General features: G+C 38.6%; 1 protein-coding gene across 1 annotated transcript in view; it reads left to right on the top strand.

The window, feature by feature from the left end:
• LOC149151125 (putative zinc metalloprotease EGY2, chloroplastic) overlaps nt 1-20,674 on the top strand; it is a 425,794-nt gene that overhangs the window by 165,716 nt on the left and 239,404 nt on the right. Inside the window, exons 6-8 of the mRNA XM_089440529.1 lie at nt 12,396-12,470; nt 12,572-12,677; nt 13,300-13,393. Of these exons, the coding sequence (XP_089296655.1) occupies nt 12,396-12,470; nt 12,572-12,677; nt 13,300-13,393 (275 nt within the window). The remainder of the gene's footprint in view (nt 1-12,395; nt 12,471-12,571; nt 12,678-13,299; nt 13,394-20,674) is intronic.

A 20,674-nucleotide genomic window follows, 5' to 3' on the forward strand; every position in this document is an offset into this window, starting at 1 on the left:
TTTTGGACATGACAAATGTTGACAGTTGCTCACTTGCTACATAAATCATAATATGCTCTATGTTTTATGTTTTATAATATGCTTAAATGTTTTATGTTTTATAATATGCTTAAAAATTTGATGTATGTTTGTAATAGCTAGAATATAGATGATTGTTGTACATACTAGTAACTACAATGGAATCATGGATGCCATATCTATCTTGATTTATGCAAAAATATGCATGTTTTCATGTCTTCTATAATTAATTTGGTATTTGGGATGTTTGTTTTGAGTATAAATGCAAAAAAATATAAAAATATATATATATATATATAGCAGACGCTTCCGCGGACGCTTCGCTTCCTAGATTTTTGGAAAATGACGCTTCCGCGCTTCCGCTTCCAAAAAACGCTTCCGCTTCGTGCAACATTGTCTCGAATTATCTTTACTCTTTCAGTTTGTGGAATGCATAACTTTCCAAAATGATACAAGAGTTGGTCTTTAACATGATAATTCAATTCTTCTACTTGTTTGCCATGACTTAAAGTTGCATATACATCTTTAAAATCTATATCTTGAGCATACTATTCAATGTAGCTTTCATGCAATACTGAATTATGCTTAAGTATAGTAGATGCATTTATGATTGGTCTAGACAACATATTTGCAACTTTATTGTGTATGCCCTTTTTATATCTGATGACTAGATGAAACTGTTGTAGAAAGCCCATCCATCTATAGTGTCTTGAATGCTGCAACTTAGTTTGGGAGTGTAAATATTGAAGTGGTTGATGATCAGTATGTATAACTGTCTCTTTGCCCATTAAATAATGTTTCCACTTTTTCACACTCTATACTAATGCATACAATTCTTTATCATATGTGGGATAGTTAACTACTGCAGAATTAAATGTCTCAGAATGATAACATATGGGTTTACCGTGCTGCATCAACACTGCTCCCATGGCATAGTCATTCGCATCTGTTTTAATCTCAAATGGTCTTTGAAGATCGGGCAATGCTAGTACTGGTGCTGTACTAATCTTATATTTTAAGGCGTCGAAGGCTTTCCGCTGTTTGCCTCCCCACTAAAACACCTTGTTCAATCCTGTTAAAGCATGTAACGGAGCTGTAATTAAGGAGAAATTAGAAATAAACTTGCTCCAATACTGTGCTACTCCTAGGAAGCTTCTAACTTCTGTAGCAAATTTGGGTTTAGGCCAGTTTACAATGACTGCAACCTTAGAGGGATCTATCTTCAATTCACCACCCCCTACAATATGACCCAAATAATTCAAAGATGTTTTGCCAAATTCACATTTTGAGAGCTTCACATAAAGATTTTCTCTTTTCAGGACATCTAGAGTTTGCTTGACATGCTTTAAATGTTCTTCCCATGTTTTACTGAATATAAGAATGTCATCCAAATATACAATGACAAAATCATCAAGAAAATATTTGAGTACATCATTCATTACTCTCATGAAAGTGGCAGGAGCATTAGTTAAGCCAAAAGGCATAACCGACCACTCATACAATCCTTGCTTTGTTTTGAAAACAGTTTCCATGCATCTTGCTCTGCAACTCTGACCTGATGATAGCCACTATGCAAGTCCAACTTGGAAAAATAAACAGCTTCTTTTAACTGATCTAATAGATCATCTATGCAAGGAAGGGGATAATGATTTTTTATCGTTATCTTATTCAGTGCTCGGTAATCAATGCACATTCTCCATGAGCCATCTTTCTTTCTCACCAAGACAATTGGAGACTCACATGGTGATGTGCTAGGTTTAATGAACCCCTTCTCGAGCAGCTCCTGTACCTGCTTCTTGATTTCTGCATTCTCTAAAGCGGACAACCTGTACACTCCAATGTTAGGCAATGGAGCATCTTGCTGCAAATTAATATCATGTACTATTTCCTTTTTGGGTGGCAGACCCTTAGGTTCTTGAAATAGTATATCATATTTTAAAACAACTTTTTCTAAATCATCTTGTTGTTTAGCATCACAGCCCTCAAATACATTGGTTTTATCAAGTTTCTTTTCCTTTACAACGATCAGTAAAAACTGTTTGCATGAATTTACAATTCTTTTCATCTGCCCTGAGTTTATGAGAGTATAATTATTCTTGAGTTGATGAGCTCTTACAATATATTCGATTCCATCTTTAACGAGTTGATACTTGTTCTCAGCTCTATAGAAAATAGCTTTCCTATCATACAAGTAAGGACTTCCTAAAACAATTCCACATATATCCAAAGGAACTATGTCTAACTCAACCTCATTTACAAATGCTGACCCAAAAGAAAACCTAAGTTTACATTGTCTAGTCACTTGTAGCTGTGCTTTATCACATAACCAACCTAATGGATATGGCTTTTTGTGAGGCGTGGTTAGTAATCCCAACTTCTTTACAATTGCTTCAGAAATTAAATTTGCTTGTGAGCCACTATAAAACAAAGTATCAATCTTTTGATGCTTGGAAATAACTTGAATATGAAAAAGCTCATGTCTTTTCGTCTCATTTTATTCATTATCAGTAGATTGTGCATAATTACTAGTAGATGCTTCAGAATTTTTACCTTTTATACTTGTGGCTGCGATTGTTGTTTCATCTCCTGAGTCTGACCCCAAATCCTTTTGAATAGCTACAACAGTCTTCTTCTTTTTTCCCTCGAACTTCTTGGGTCTCAGCTCTGGATGCAGGATCCAACAATGTTCATCATCATGCCCATCCTTCTTACAGTGAGTGCATGAAGACTTGGTCTTTTGTACAGTATTTGTCTTCCTCTCTTTCCATTTCTGTTTTCTCTTTTCCTTGCTTTTGCTTGCAGTGGGTTTTGATGATCCCCCAACTTCTGGGTTCACATTCTTGCCTCTAGCCTCTAGATGTGTAGCTTGAATAGATACCTCATCTATGCTAGTGGGATTAAACATGAGAATAGTGTGCCTTAAGTAGCTGTGTAGACCACCTATATACTTCAACAGAGTTTCAGGTGAGTCTAAGGAAATTCCTAGAATCAAAGCTCTTTTCCTAAATTCTTGAGTGTAGCCTTGTACACTTTGCCCTTTTAATTGGCGAAGAGTTTGCCAGCTCATCATGGCTTGCTGCATATAGGCTAGTGGATAGAATTTCTTTTTAATTGCAGAAACAAATTCACTCTAGACAGAAAGAATTTTACCATGCTTCTTCATGTCAGTTTGTGTCCTGCTCCTGCCTTCCCACCATACCAAAGTAGTGCCTCCAAGGCGTAGGCTGGCCAGCTGAATCTTACTCTTGTCTGAATCGATGCTCTGCACTCTGCAATAAACATCAATCTGTCTAATCCAATTATCCAGCTTTTCTGCATTCAACTCTCCATCATATATCGGCAAATCAAATTTAACATCTAATTTAATCAAAGATGTTTTATTTTTGTTTTCAGGGTGTTGTCGCGCAGATTGGCACGACAACGCTCTGACCGGGGGCTGTCACTCTGATCCCCGATCCCTCCGTTTAAGCCTGTCTCCCGCGGCTAAGGGGGGTAGACCCTGCGAGGTAATGAAGACCAACTGCCAAACAGTTGGTTGGGAGACACGAGACACGATATGAAAAGCACTAGATGGATTTGATTAATTTAGCAGACCAGTGCCTTAAGAGATTTGGTTAAAACGATTACTTGTTAAATGGTGTAGAAACATGAAACATGAACAGTAATCATCTATCATTAACTAAATCACAATGCTCAAAATGATATCCAGCAACTGAAAGTTTCAAAAAGATAAATGCTTTAAACCACCACGAATCATAAACCATTAACCAGATATCAACTTCGCATCTCGACTTTAAAGGTCAGCATGAAAGATATAACATGAAAACAACTGAATCTGGCAAAAATAAATTTTCCACGAAATTTTTATATTTTTTCGAATTTTTTTTTTTTTTTTTAAATCTTTTTCATTTTTTTTTTTTTTTTTTTTAAAAGAAAATCTAAAAATCTAAAAAATTTAAATTTTAAAATTCTATTCTAAAACTAAACTATTTTAAAAATGAAACTAAAATCTAAAAATCTTTTTTATTTTTTTTATATATTTGAAATTATTTAAAATCTACACAATCTAAGAATAAAAAGAAAAATTAGAATCTAAAAAGCTAAAATAAAACTAAAATTGAAAATTTCTAAACCAAAATAATTAAATCAAAATTTTAACATGAAAATCTAACAAAACTAAATAAATCTAAACTAAATACAAATTAAGATCTAACCTAAAAATCTAACTTGAAGCACTAACGCTAACATTTAAAAACTTAATTAAAACAAAACTAAATGAAACAAAATCAAATCTAATTAAAATCTATGACTGAAACGTGAATACTAAAAAAAACTCAAACTTAAATCTAACATTTAAATAACCTAAACTCCAAAACGAAATGAAAATCGCAATACCTTTTACCTCTTCAGAAAAATGGGTCGATATTACTGTCTGCGTGATGAGCGGAATAGGCCTGCTGCCGGCGTGAGTAAGTTCGATGCCCACGCAAATGTTTGGAGGTGATAACCCGTGAAATACATTACCTGAAGACGGCAGCGAGGGTAAGACAAATGCGAAACTCACACCGGGATCATTCACGCACAGGAAATGACGGAACAGGCTTTCAATCGGTGAAGGAGCTGAATCGATTTAAGCTTGCAGGGCTGAGAAAGCACTCTCGTATATCTGTAGGGGATGAAGTGGGCACGTTTTTGTCTGCAGGTTGCCTGAAAGCGTGATTGAAGAATGCGATTGAAGCTGGACGGAGACAGCAGAAGCTGAACATTGCATAAACGACCTCGATTTGCTCGGACTGGCGCTAAATAGTTCACATTGAATAGCTCTTCTTACTCAGTCATGTCAATACCACGATTTATGCATATATATACTGTCGACAGCGGAGAAGAATGTTGCAGACGGATCTTTTGCATCAGTTTTTATGTTACGCAGAAGTCTGGACGTTGTGATCTGAGTTTGGAGCTGGCTGCGAATTATAAGTTTATACCGACGTTCATCTCCTTTCAACCGCAGCTCTAATCCATCATATGCAGAAAGGTTTTCCAAAAAAAAGAAGCTCTGAGACCAAACTCGTGGATGTGTATACAGAAATGACAAAACTCCGTGGTTAGCAGGTGTCTCATCCGATCTTGACGGTGTTTGTTTGGGCTGAAGGCATCGCGAGACACGTCCCACAGATTTCCCGGTCCTTATGCGTTTGCAGGTGCTTGGGGCTGAGAAGATTGACGATGGTCATGCAAAGACAAAACCCTATACCTGCAAAAGAAAAACAAAACCCTAATGAAGTATGCCAGAAAGAAACTAAAAACCCTAGATCAGAAAAATTGAAACCCTAGAACAGCTAGTAAATGTACAGATTTGGCCCCTTTGACAGCCAGATTTGACAATAATTGCAGTAATTGTTTTCAATATATCAGAAATTTTGAACTTCACTGTGAACAGAAAGAAAATCTCTCAATGTAAAACAGAAAAGAAACTCTTAATGATTAACCCAGGGCACAATCAGCTGGGCTCTGCACAGAAGAGCCTGTGGGAGTCGGCTGGTTCAGCCTAGAACTTCCCCAAACGCCCACAATTTCCTTCAGAAAGGTTTTCCTGCACACCTCAAGCAACCATCAGCACAGAGAGAAAGAGTGCTGCTAGATCTCAGAAAATAATGGAGATACCTGCCATTATTTCAGAAACCCTAGCAGCCCTCAAACCCTAGCAGGTGAACAAGATACCTGTGCTCACACTACTCTTAAAAAAACAAGCTATGATTAACGGCTAAAAACTGAAATATGCAGAAAATTAAAGATCTCACAGCAATCCCAGAGAGTAACACCAGCACGATTTGGACCCCAAAGTCTTTTTATTAACCAGAAAATCAGATTTACAAGAGAGCTTTTCAGTACAGACTCACAGATCAGATGACTTGAAATGACCCCCTAAGACCCTATATAAAGGAAATGATCCTAACGGCTAGTTCAAGTGATCCATGTAGAAATGATCTCGACCGTTGATGAGGATCAAGACATCTCTTGATCTCATCCGTCGATTTATTAACTTAAAATATTATTATTTTATTAGTTAGGATTTTTGCTATTTTTTTTAATTTTTTATTATTTTTCATTATTTTATTATTTTTATTCATTTTTTAATTTTTTAATTCATTTTAAAATGGATCACTGAACTAAACCTTCGGAAACATCACCTAGGACCTAGGACTTAGGACTCATGAGGGGATTTAAAACATTTCTCGACCCTCAGGACACATTACATCATGACTTTTACAAAATTACATCTTAAGGGACAAACCCATTTAATACAGACCCTCACAAAACACCCAGCTCTGCGACACAACGATAATCTAGCAGATCAACACACTAGGATTCTCCTAAAGTTCTAATGACAAAATCAATCCCGGCTTTGGGGTCAGGTTTGAAGGAAAACTCTGCCGATCCGTGGATCGGTGAGACAAAAAACCTTCCGGGACGTAGATTATCATCAGAAAGTTAGGTCCACCTAGGCAAATTACATACATGACTTCATGTCTGCTAAGATTATTTACAGTTAATACATGCAGACTGGGTTTACAAAAACAAGATCAAGTTGCTGATGATGGCAGGATGGCACGGACATGCTGATCAGGTGCTGCTTCTTTCTGTCAAGAAAAACGGGGTGCACTGCATGGGTAGTTGACCAGTAGGGGTCAACACAGGGCTACTAGGAGGTGTGGGAAGTTTTTCTTCTTTCCCTTCGCCTTTAGAGTGGTCATGGAGGAGAGATTCTTCTGCTCCTTTATCTTGTTTGGAGTTTGATGGATCTCCTTCTCTACCTTTCTTAATTTCTCTATACATTTCCTCTACCATGGCTTTCATGGTCAAGAAACCATCCATGAACTGGGAGTCTGATTCCAAGGGACTTTCTTCTGACATTTTCCTTTTAGGATAGACTCTTCCAATTTCAGGGTTAGCTTCAACCAATTCTTCTTCTTGTAATTTAAGCTTTGATCTAGTTAGCATTCAACAACAAAATCCAGCACAAGCTTGTCTAACCTTAGTAACCTAGAGCTCTGATACCATTGATCTGGAATTTATCCAGGATAGAATTAAAGGTATTAGAGACTCATGTGCATGGATATGCCTATCTTACTTTAAGCAACGGATTGATAAGATTGCGAAATACATAGACATTGAAGCAGTTAGAGAAAACACAACAAGAAAACATGTAATACAACAAGTTTAATAAGGAGTTCACCCAATGCTCCTGGGCTACGTCTCCTAGTCCAGCCTTTAGTGGGGGCCTCTCTATTATGTTTCCAAAACAGAGTTTTTACAACAGTGAGCTCAATTGAGTCTCACTTAATAGATATAAATCAGTGGGATTGGAGTACATAGACTCTCCTTACTGAAACTTGACCACTGCTGGTCACAACAGTATGAGCCCTATTGTCGCACAGATTGTCATGACAATGCTCAGACCGGGGGCTGTCACCTTGATTCCCGATCTCTCCGTTTGAGCCTGTCTCCCGCGACTAAGGGGGGTAGACCCTATGGGAAAATGAATGACCAATTGGGGACCAGTTGGGTTGGGAGACACGAGAGGAAACAAGCACTAAATTGATTTTATTAAGTTAATAGACCAGTGCCTTATGAAATAAATGATGAAACGATTATTTATCAAATGCTGCAGATCATTTTGACTTGATCTCTGTCTTTTTCTAGAAGTTACACCTACAATTAGATTAATACCCATTAATATTTTAATTTTCCTAAGTTTAAACTTAGGAACTCCATTAAAAATATTAATTATTTTAATAAAATCGTGTCCGGGTGGAATTTCCCAAAATGCTTTCTGGGTTCTTTGGAATGCATGTGCCCAATCCCCCCTGCAAAAATTTGAGGCCTAGAGCACATCCAATGCTACCCCAAATCAACAGAATGATCATCGATGGAGTGAAGGATCATGTAGTCTGTCACGTAGCTGGCAGAGACACTGCCAAAGAGATGTGGAATGCTTTTTCGACACTATATCAGAGATCTTCCGAGCAACAGAATATGTACTTTGAGCAGAAGATGAGGTCTATGCAAATGTAGAAGGGGGAACACATTGATCCATTCCTCACTAAGCTTCAGGAGACCGGAGATGAGTTGGTAGCTGTGGGGTCAACACCTCAAGCTTCTGAGATGGTAAGACTGACCCTAAATTCAGTTTTAGAGGAGTGGCAAGTCTTTGTCCAGAGTATCCTGGGCAGGGCAACTTTGCCAGACTAGGATGGAATGTGGGTAGCTCTTAAGCAGGAAGAGCTGAGGAGAGACTTGGTCAAGTGTAAGCTTGATGGGAGTAGCAACAAGTGGGTCGATGCTCAAGGAGGAGAATGAGAATGCAACCCTTGCATCCAAGGGGCAATAGGAGCAATGGAGGCGGAAGAAGGATGTGTTGAAGATTAAATGCTTCAGGTGTGGTGAATTCGGTCATTATGCTACACAGTGTCCCCTCAGGAAGAAGGACAAGGATGAGAAGCATGATCCGAAGGTTGCAGCCGTGAAGATTGAGGAGGAGTTCGCCATTGCAACCCAGGCGTCCCTAGGAGGGAGATGGGGTGATCTAGAGCTGTAGTTCAAAAGGAATGTAGCTACGCAAGATCCTTGAGGAGTTCACCTCTCGGATCATTACCTTGCTATGAGAACCCAAATCAGTAGTAGCAGGATGGACTAGTGTTAGTTGGTGCAGAAGAGTGCCAGAGTGATAGTTGCAGTGGCTAGAAGTGTTAGAGAGTGAGTAGTGTAGTGGAGAGTTGGTAGTACTGCAGATGGCACATAGCAGAGGTCAGCAACAGCGCAAAGGTTTCAAAGGGTCAGTGCAGAGACTAGCAGCTGTCATAATTCCAGCAACAAGATGCATCATACTGAACACCTGTTCAGTAATTTTGGATGCTTTTCCGTTGCTAATGTAGTAGCATCAATAGTTGGAGAAGGTTGCAGTGCAAGAGCAGTTGGCAATGGCAATGCCAGTAGTAGCAAGGATGCAAAATTTCAGAGGGAGTTGCAGTACGGATGCAGTGTTGATAGTGGCAGGGTCAGCAACAGTATAGATGCAACATTTGCGCACTAGTTGGTGGGCAGGATGCTAGACATTAGTAGCGCAGAGGGAGATATTACAGAACAGGGTGATGCTTCAGCAGGTTGTATTGCTAGAGCGCATTCCTCGCTAAGAGGGAGTGTTCATTTCTGGTAGCGTTAGAGGTGCTCTAAGTCTCAAATTTTGCAAGGAGGCTTAGACACATGCGTTCTCCAATACGCAAAAATCGCTTGGAAATTCCACCCGGAGACAATTTTATTAAAATAGTTAATTATTTTTAATGGGTCCCTAAGTCTAAACTTAGGAAATTAAAATAATTAATGGGTATTAATCTAAACTATAGGTGAAACTTCTAGAAGAAGGTGGAGATCAAGTCAATATGATCCTAGCCATTGATTAGAATCTACTCTGGGTCGTTGATTGATCAGTGAGAGGATTATAAGAGGAGGCTTGATGGGCAATTGGAGAACACATCGAGTGAAGATCAGAAGATCGAATTCCTGAAGCAGAGCCGCTGCCAGAGAGGAATTCGAAGTGATCTTTTGCAGTGAGGGGCAGGGTTAGTTCCGGTTGGAGATTTCTCCTGATCCAGGAATACTCAGCAGAGGAGGCAAAGAGAGATCCAGCAAAGGAAGCGCAGAGCTAGAGAGGCTGATGTAGGGCCATGCAGAGGCAACACAGAAGCCGTGAGGAGGTCCAAAAATTTGTTGAAAGAATTGATATCAGAAGTCGGGAGTTGGGGTGTGAGATCAGGAGGTGAAAATCGAATTTCTTGGGCAGCAAATCGATCAACACAAGGGGTGATGCTGTCCCTAGAGGTTGTGACGCTGGGATGACGTAGTGACTGTGCAAAAGCAACGCAGAGGCAGCTAGGGGTAGTCCATTCAGTGGCTGGATTGGCTAGGATGTCCTGTCATAGTGTGAGGTAATCTCACTTAGCTCTCTGTCAATGATATTCTCTGTACTGGATAGCCAGGAAGGCATCCAACAATTGTATTCAGAAATTGCTACTACATAATAGTAAAAACCCTCAACTGCTGCACCTATTTTCCCACACTGGGTTTTTTAGGGGACATTTGTCCAAAAGTAACTATGTAGATGTGTTTTGTATTTCTTTCTTGCTCAGTTTCTTGTTTCCCCATATAATAATTAAAGAGTGAAGGTTGCAGTTGTATTTACTTCGATATTTACAGTAGAACACAGTAAATAACTTGCATGGATTAACAAGTACGAGAAGTAACATCAGTTTGTTGCAGTACGGATTCCGGTCTAGGAATTTTCATAGGTGGCAGTGCCACTGAGGTTGCAGATGAGGCTGAGGCATCCTCAGACTCTGAACCATATGATGTCTATGTAGCTCTTGATGATGATGATGATCATGTGTCTAGTAGTGGTGATGGATTTGATGATTGATCATGTGTAGAGTCTAGACTTGTAGTCTTGTAGTAGGCCGATGACCTCATAGCTTGTAGAATTGTTTTTGGACTTTATAGGCCATTTAGAGCCTCATTGTTTATGTATTTTGTCCATGATATATATTGCACTCAGTGTCATTTTTATATATTCACCTTTACATGGTATATAAATGAGCAAGCTTTGCATATTTTGTCTCTATTGGCTTGGAATCATGGTTTTAAATCTTAAAAATAGTTTTTTTCACTAAAAATTAATTATTTAATGTATTTTTTTAAAAATTGGTTCATTGAGATCTGACTAGTCTCGGGTTGACTGATTCTGGTTTGAAACCCGGTTTACTAGTTGGACTGGTCCGGTCACTAGTTTTCAAAACTATGCTGAGAAGTTGGAAGGACTTGGATGGGTCATAAAGGACTTTAACCAGAGGTGATTGGCCTAGAGAAATTACATGATTGGACAAATCTTCTCCTAAGAAGTCAGAAGGACTTGGCTAGGTCATAAAGAACTTTGACTAGAGGAGATAGATGTAGTTAACTTGTGAAGCCAAAAGAACTTGGCTACTAGAAGGACTTGGCTAGGTCATAAAAGACTTTCACCAGAAAGGTGAATGGTCCAAAGGCAAATTCTCTCATGAGAAGCTAGAAGGACTTGGCTAGGCCATAAAGGAATTTGACCATAGGAGATTGATTCATTTTCCTAAGAAGCCACAAAGGACTTTGGCCAAAAAGCCCCGGAAATTTACATTGCCCACTCTAGGATGGAGTTATCTTATAGACATACATTAACATGGAAATCTCATGGAATTTTCTTATGGAGGAGAAATTTCAGCTAAGGGGAAATCTGTTGTAGAGAATATCTCCCTCGCTAAAAGGGAGTGTTGATTTTTGTGTAGCATCGGGAGGTATTCCTGCATGCTAAGAGGCCTCCCAAGTTGGCCAAGGAAAATTATGAAAATAGAAATTAGAAGTTTAATTTTTGGGGTTCATGTAGGCTCCAAACTGTCAAGTCGACCTCACCATGAAAGGGTGTGACCCTTGGTCAAAACACACCCATTTGACAAGTATAAATACACAAGGGACATCCTCATTTCGATCACTCATCACCACACAAGACATCTTTTGAAGCAGACGTAGAAGGAGCAGAAAGGAGGGCAAATTGATCAAGTTTGACTGTTGACTGCAGTATGGATCTGACTACAGGACGAGTTGCCGACAGATTCGAGCTGAATGCAGGGCTGAAAATTTGACTATTTACCAACGTTGACTTTTGGTATTTCTAGTGGTTTGACTAGCATTGACTGGCTGGTATTTGACCAAGTTTGATTGGTATCTTGGACTTGGTTTTTGGCACAAATTTCTAGACAGTTTATGTAATTGTGAACCTTGTTGAAGAACAATTTCTCCTAGAAGAAAAGTTGTTGGGTTTTCTCCCAAGTTTGGGTTTCCCAGGGAAAATTTGTTGTCTCTATTGTGCATGGCTGTCTCTTTATGATCTTACTGTTTTCATTGCATTACTGTTGAGATTTTCTATGTATAATTGCTTAATGATATAAGTGGCATAAGATAAATTGATTGGAAATCATTAGGAAGTAATTATTAGATCAGAAGATCAGTTTCTACTGTGCATCCTAGTAGAAAAATCAACAGATGCTTCAATGATGCTTTCCATCGAATTGTCACTTATCTTAGTGATCCTTTGTTTGTGTTTCCATGTGTTGCAAGTACATCATATCTAACAGATATTTGCCCTTATTGTTCTCTGGGGTGAACCTCAAGCAAGGTTCCTTAGTCAAAGAGCTTTTGTTACTAATAAGGCACAATCGGTAGAATTATGTGGAATCGTTATCTGCATATTCATGCTGGAATTTATGACTCATACTTTTGGCTTTGGTGATAAGCAGGGTGGTGTCTTGTTTAAAGGAAATCTACGGGGTGATGCAAATAAGAGTTATATGAAGCTAAAGGGGAGATTGCAGGTTTTTTTCTCATTATGCTTATTAATTCTCACAGGCTATGCTGTTATTGGTCCATGCTTATTTCAATAATGTTATCCAACATTCAAATATGCTGTCTGCAGGAGAGGTTTGGGGAACAATACAAGCTTTTCCTTTTAGTAAATCCAGAAGATGACAGGCCGATTGCAGTGGTTGTCCCCGAGGAATCATTGCAATCAGAGTCAACTGGTAACTACTTCCACAACTGTTAACTCTTGTACTTTGAAACAAGTATTATAGTGTATGGAACTTATTCCTGTAGGGTTTTATCATTTATGAGATTCTAGAAAGAAACTAAGCACTGGTGGAGGTGTATGGATGTTTTCATTGTAACGACAATATTGAATATAGCTAATACGTGTTTTATTATCTAGTCATTTTGAAATATTTTCAAATGCATCTTAAGGATGTGAATTTCAGATTGGTACTTGACTTGTACGTACCACTAAGTTTTGAGTCAAAAATGTGCTTACAGTTTTAGGACAATCTTTGTTGCTTGTGTGCTTCCTAAGCACATAAATGAAGCATAAGTGACAGAAGGAAAATAAGTGATGGGAAATGTCAATGCACACACAACTTTAACATGAAATTGGAAACAGATGTAAATAGATCGTATTTAAAATCCTTGAGAATTGATTAAAGTTCTCCAGCGTCAATGCCTCTCCTAGATGTACAAAGTAGATGCAAACAATGATGGCATAAGAAGATAAAAATTTATGCACACAGAGCACACATCTTGAGCAACTTCAATTTAAATTTGAAAGGGGAAGTTTGTCTATAATTGTTGCACATGATGATTGAATGTGTGCAGCTGTACCAGAATGGTTTGCGGCATCTGCATTTGGGTTGGTGTCTTTATTTACTATTCTTCTCCGAAACGCACCTTCCCTCCAAATGAACTTATTGTATGCTCCTCCCCTCTTTTTGGAGTTACATGTGTTAGCAAATTATTTTTGATACATGTGTGTATTGATTTTCACAAGCAGAAGCATTCTTGCAGTTTTCAATGGTTTATTATGCATGAATTTACATTGGAGAGAGATCCTGATTCTACACAATATATGAAACTTCAATCATAGTTGAGTTATTGAGTTTTCCTTTTCTTTTCCATAATTGCTACATGCTTTTACGAGAAAGACTTGAATGATCAACTAACTCAGATAATCTTTGAATATTCTGATTATAAACTGTCTTGGATACTTTCGGAATTTTTTGCATGCACATCATGTTCATATTATATCATGCCTCTGTTTGGACTATCTGCCTTTATTGTGGTATCATTATCTCTCAGATCTGCTCTGAGAAAACCTTTGAAATAATTGTGAGTGATTAGCATATGGTCATTGCTAATTACTCCTCCATTTGGACTGGTGCTTTTCTAGATACAGGAAGGGTGTCCCTAATGATTGTGCACTGACAACACTAAGGAAAATTTGCAAGTTTAGTATGAGTGATCAGTGCACAAAATTTGTGTATTTGATATGCATGCAAGCAACCAATGACACAAGAAAACTTTGTTAGATTGTAAGGTTTACTTACGTAATAATTTCAAGTTGTTGGGCATTAAGTTGTCAGATGATGATTGAGAATCGAGATAATCATTCAACCACTTCAGATCGAATAAGAATAAATTAGATCTTACAACAAATTACAATCTTTCTAAAACAGAAAAACATGATCATATTAAGTGAACCGAAGCTGATATTGCATATCTTTTTCGAGTTCCTCTTATTCATTCTTCATTGTGTTTATCATTTGTGCGTCATAGTTTATATTTCTTATATGGTATCAAAGTGGGAAGATCTTGAGGTTTTGAAAGATGAGATGCTGTGTTTGTTGCCGCTATAGAAAAACTGTAGCCTATAGAGAACGACCATACATATCTGTCATTTTTGTTTGCATCAGCCATTTGTTAGTTTTTGTAGCATCGGGTGTGTTCTAGCCACGAAAATTTGTGGAGAGGCTAGAATACATGTATTCTCCAAAATCCAAAAATCATTTCTAGAATTTCCACCTAGAGACGACTTAATTAAAATAATTAATCTTTTTTTAAATTTGTTTTGGAGAATTTAGTATCTACAGATAAATACTAATTCCATAGATAAGTAGTTGTGTCTAGAACAACAGTTTAAAGTGTTTTAGACTTTTCCTATAAGCAATAGATAAGATGAGAAGATAGAAGGCCTACCTGTAGTTCCGCTTTCCTCTCGTCTCCCTTGTATCGATTCCGTCGCTCCTTCCCGTACTTAATCCGTTTGAGAAGTACCCTGTAAACACAACAGAAGACAAAAAACCAATCAAAGCATACGATCTATTGAATATAAGTGAAAGGAATCAGATACAATTCACACATATAAGCATTATGAAACAACACAAACATATGGGAAAAAGGTTCAAACACTTTATTAGATAGAAGAAGGAAATACAAGCATTGGTGTCTAATTCAAAGCCATCCCTCTAGCTTGGATACCATCCACATCACATCAAAAGCATGACAAACTTGTAGCATCACAATATTTGCTTCAAAGCCGAATCTCATAGCAGCATTATCTCCTTACAATTCAACATAGTCCAGCCCTTGATCACTTAGATGAGTGGTCAATTTATAGGAAGATGAAGGAGGTTTTTTCATTAATGCTAGCATTGAATGGCCTTCCATATTTAGAATTAGTTCCATGGAGGAAGGGATGAGAGGATAGGATGCACCTTAACTCATTCCTCATCCATTTTCGAGCTCATAGGATTTGATAAGTCAGGGAAACTTCTAGATGACTCCAAAAGGTAAGAATATTCCTCAAACCCTATGTGAATTTCGCTCATTCTTGCCTAGTGCAGGTGAAAGGAAGCCTAAGTGCTCTGCAGAGCACCCTGGCAGTGGACTTAATTGCTCTGCAGCGCACCTTCATAAGGGCTTACCTGCACTGGTCCCTCTAGAGGCTATTTCTGGATGTCTTCAAGTCATGAAACTGTCTGGGAAGGAGGCATTCAAAGGGGTGACTTGTTTAGGGCATGAAGCAACTGAAATTAGGGTTTGATGAGCCCTAAAACACTGATCTGAATGTTGGGATTTGATGTGCCCAAATAGATCTGTAACAGCTGCCCCCTAAAGCATGAAGTCGGAAAAATGCCAATGTCGAATGAAATGCTTTACGATGTGATGAGGAGGTATCAAAGTGGAAGGTGACCTGCATCAATTACAATACATATATCATGATATTTGATTTTACATGAATTGCTGAGGGAAGGCATACCCATGCTCAGCTTATAAACTTTCATTACATGTACATAAACAGTCGTCTACAGATATAGACCCATGATCGGAATGACCATCAATGTAAAGCCATTGTACATATGATTTAGTACTCCTGAAATCGCAACCCGGATGGATGAAACTAGATCTGGGGTCTTCAATCTCGTTCAACCGTTCGCTCAAGTACGAGTCTTAACCATGTGAACATGTGATTTGAAGTTGAACATGGGAAGACACCATCTGATTACCAGTCAATGATGTAAGCTGTTAACAGATGCGAGAGAAATCACCGATAATGATAATGATCCTCAAGGTACTACAGTACATTCTGCATGGTGTGAATGGATGATTTGATGTCGAACACCATACAAAGTCTTTCAGTCGAAGGCCATTGATGTATGCCTATCGCCGGAAGCGAGAAACCTGCCATTGATGCATGCAAGCTTCAAGGTATTGAATGGGTGTTTCTAAGTCAACTTCTTGGATAATGTGTTGATGTCGACAAGAAGCGACTTGTTGCAAGAGGGCCTTGATGTATCCCACATCAACGACATGAAACGAGTGTAGTGATTTTAGAGATGGAATTTGACTGATGACACAAGGTTCAGGAATGGCGGTCATGAAAATGAAGGCTTATGGTATTTCAAAAGATGAATTTTCATTGGATGACTTTTATTGAACATGTTGGCGACACTAAAGTGAATTGGTAGCATTGACCCAAAACAAAGTGATGGATGGTATGATAGACCAATGGTGTGATAACCATCAAGCTAATAACCCAACCCAAATAGTCACGGTGATGGAGTGAAAGTGTCATGTTCAAGAGCAACTTGCTACCATAAAGTGGTTTTCCCATTTTCCCATTTTCCCCAGTCATTGCTAACCAGTATCTCTTTATTTTTATCAAGCTTGAGGAGAATAACATATGCTTGTTGTATAATTTCACCCTTCGGGCGAATCCATCGCTATTTGATGTTTTAACGAGTCTAGCGAAGGTGAAGCTCAATCTTGTCTAGATGGACAAGTTTGTCGCTATTTGATGTTTTAACGAGTTTAACGACAAAGATACTCGGTCCTTTTCATGTTTAGAGAGTTTGAAAAGAGACAAAATGAAAACTCCGCAAGTTCTTTTTAGTAAATTAATCTCTCAAGCCCGAAAAAGCGTAAAATAATACAAGAGAGATGTTGTTTCCAATCCGTTAACGAGCTGGAAAGGACAAGTGTCGACAATCTTTTCATGTTTAAAGAGTCTGAAAAGAGCTTAAAGAGGATTCCATTTTGAGGAACGAGTGGTGTCTAGGGTAGCAACTGGTTCCGGTGATGCTGGACCTTCTCAAAACATGTTGATTGATGTGAAGAGGCTGGCTAATAAGACTACTCATTGCAACTGTTCCTCAAAAAAGGGTAAAACAACCAAGTGAAAGCATATGATCGGCCAAAGGGATGGTGGCGATGGGATGAAAACAACCAAGGCTCATCTGACAGAAAAGGTTGATGGAATGGCAATCATGAGGGTTAAAAATGGAAATGGGTTCATTTTTGCACAAGCTTGAACCATAGGGAACTATGCTTGGATTCAGTTTCATGTTTACACAAGCTTGAAACGAGGAAAAACTTTGCTTGAAATTGGTTTACATGCCCCTAGCATGATGAAAGGGAGAGTCTCCTGTAACCAGATGGAAGTCGCTACAGTGAAACAGGACGGTTATCCAACACCTTTTTGGCTTCGTCCAGATAGGGACAAAGGTGAATGGGGTGATTCCCTTCACATAACCTACATGGAAACTTAACTTTACCACTAGGTGCATGCCCCCCAAGCTTCATTACATTCATCTAAGTAGACTACTTGTGGCTATCAGGTGGATGGAATGAAGGTTCATTTACGAGATCAAGTGAAAGACTCGACTGGAATTTTACGAGATCAAGTGAAAGTCTCGACTGGGATTTTACGAGATCTAATCAAAGATTCGAATTGGAACTTTGTTTTGGAGAATTTAGTATCTACGGATAAATACTAATTCCCTAGATAAGTAGCTATATCTAGAACAACAGTTTAAAGTGTTTTAGACTTTTCCTATAAGCAATAGATAAGATGAGAAGATAGAAGGCCTACCTGTAGTTCCGCTTTCCTCTCGTCTCCCTTGTATCGATTCCGTCGCTCCTTCCCGTACTTAATCCGCTTGAGAAGTACCCTGTAAACACAACAGAAGACAAAAACCAATCAAAGCATATGATCTATTAAATATAAGTGAAAGGAATCAGATACAATTCACACATATAAGCATTATGAAACAACACAAACATATGGGAAAAAGGTTCAAACATTTTATTAGATAGAAGAAGGAATTACAAGCATTGGTGTCTGATTCAAAGCCATTCGTCCAGCTTGGATCCCATCCACATCACATCAAAAGCATGACAAACTTGTAGCATCACAATACTTGCTGCAAAGCCAAATCTCATAGTAGCATTATCTCCTTACAATTCAACATAGTCTAACCCCTGATCACTTAGATGAGTGGTCAATTTATAGGAAGATGAAGGAGGGTTTGTCATTAATGGTGGCATTGAATGGCCTTCCATACTTAGAATTAGTTCCATGGAGTAAGGGATGAGAGGATAGGATGCATCTTAACTCATTCCTCATCCATTTTCAAGCTCATGGGAGTTGATAAGTCAGGGAAACTTCTAGATGACTCCAAGAGATAAGAATATTCCCCAAACCCTATGTGAATTTCGCTCATTCTCGCCCAATGCAAGTGAAAGGAAGCCTAAGTGCTCTGCAGAGCACCCTGGCAGTGGACTTAACTGCTCTGCAGCACACCTTCATAAGGGCTTACCTGCGTTGGTCCCTCTAGAGGCTATTTCTGGATGTCTTCAAGTCATGAAATTGTCTGGGAAGGAGGCATTCAAAGGAGTGACTTGTTTAGGGCATGAAGCAACTGAAATTAGGGTTTAATGAGCCTTAAAACACTGATCTGAATGTCGGGATTTGATGTGCCCAAATAGATCTGTAACAACTGCCCCTAAAGCATGAAATCAGAAAAATGCTAATGTCGAATGAAATGCTTTACGATTTGATGAGGAGGTATCAAAGTGGAAGGCGATCTGCATCAATTACAATACATATATCATGATATTTGAGTTTACATGAACTGCTGAGGGAAGGCATAACCATGCTCAGCTTATAAACTTTCATTACATGTACATAAACAGTCGTCTACAGATATAAACCCATGATCAGAATGACCATGAATGTAAAGCCATTGTACATATGATTTAGTACTCCTGAAATCGCTGCCTGGATGGATGAAACTAGATCCGGGGTCTTCAATCTTGTTCAACCGTTCGCTCAAGTAAGAGTCTTAACCATGTGAACATGTGATCTGAAGTCGAACATGGGAAGACACCATCTGATTACCAGCCAATGATGTAAGCTGTTAACAGATGCGAGAGAAATCACCAATAATGATAATGATCTGCAAGGTACTACAGTACATTCTGCATGGTGTGAATGGATGATTTGATGTCGAACACCATACAAAGTCTTTCGGTCGAAGGCCATTTATGTATGCCTATCGCTGGAAGCGAGAAACCTGCCATTGATGCATGCAAGCTTCAAGGTACTGAATGGGTGTTTCTAAGTAAACTTCTTGGATAATGTGCTGATGTCGACAAGAAGTGACTTGTCGCAGGAGGGCCTTGATGTATCCCACATGAACGACATGAAACGAGTGTAGTGATTTTAGAGATGGAATTTGACTGACGACACAAGGTTCAAGAATGATGGTCATGAAAATGAAGGCTTATGGTATTGCAAAATATGAATTTTCACTGGATGATTTCTCTTGAACATGTTGGCGACACTAAAGTGAATTGGTAGCATTGACCCAAAACAAAGTGATGGATTGTATGATAGACCAATGGTGTGATAACCATCAAGCTAATAACCCAACCCAAATAGTCACGGTGATGGAGTGAAAGTGTCATGTTCAAGAGCGACTTGCTGCCATAGAGTGGTTTTCCCCTTTTCCCATTTTTCCCAGTCATTGTTGACCAATACCTCTTTATTTTTATCAAGCTTGAGGAGGATAACATATGCTTCTTGTATAATTTCACCCTTTGGGCGAATCCATCGCTATTTGATGTTTTAACGAGTTTAACGACAAAGATAACTCGGTCATTTTCATGTTTAAAGAGTTTGAAAAGGGACAAAAAGAAAACTCCACATGTTCTTTTTCGTAAATTAATCTCTCAAGTCCGAAAAAGCGTAAAATAATACAAGAGAGATATCGTTTCCAATCCGTTAACAAGCTGGAAAGGACAATCACTCAGTAATCATTTCATGTTTAGAGTCTGAAAAGAGATTAAAGAGGACTCCATTTTGAGGAACGAGTGGTGTCTAGGGTAGCAATTGGTTCTGGTGATGCTGGAACTTCTCAAAACATGTTGATTGATGTGAAGAGGCTGGTTAATAAGATCACTCATTGCAACTGTTCCTCAAACTCATTGCAATTGTTCCTCAAAAAAGGGTAAAAAAACCAAGTGAAAGCGTATGATCGGCCAAAGGGATGGTGGCGATGGGATGAAAACAACCAAGGCTCATATGCGAAAACAGAGATTCTGGGTTCAATCCCCAGCAGAGTCGCCAATTTATTTTGGAGAATTTAGTATCTATAGATAAATACTAATTCCCTATATAAGTAGCTATATCTAGAACAACAATTTAAAGTGTTTTAGACTTTTCCTATAAGCAATAGATAAGATGAGAAGATAGAAGGCCTACCTGTAGTTCTGCTTTCCTCTCGTCTCCCTTGTATCGATTCTGTTGCTCCTTCTCGTACTTAATTCGCTTGAGAAGTACCCTATAAACACAACAAAAGACAAAAACTGATCAAAGCATACGATCTATTGAATATAAGTGAAAGGAATCAGA

The sequence above is a fragment of the Pinus tabuliformis genome, chromosome 9, assembly GCF_031772625.1.
Source record: "Pinus tabuliformis cultivar Carrire ecotype Pingquan chromosome 9, CPIR1, whole genome shotgun sequence".
In the NCBI taxonomy this organism is placed as follows: Eukaryota; Viridiplantae; Streptophyta; class Pinopsida; order Pinales; family Pinaceae; genus Pinus; species Pinus tabuliformis.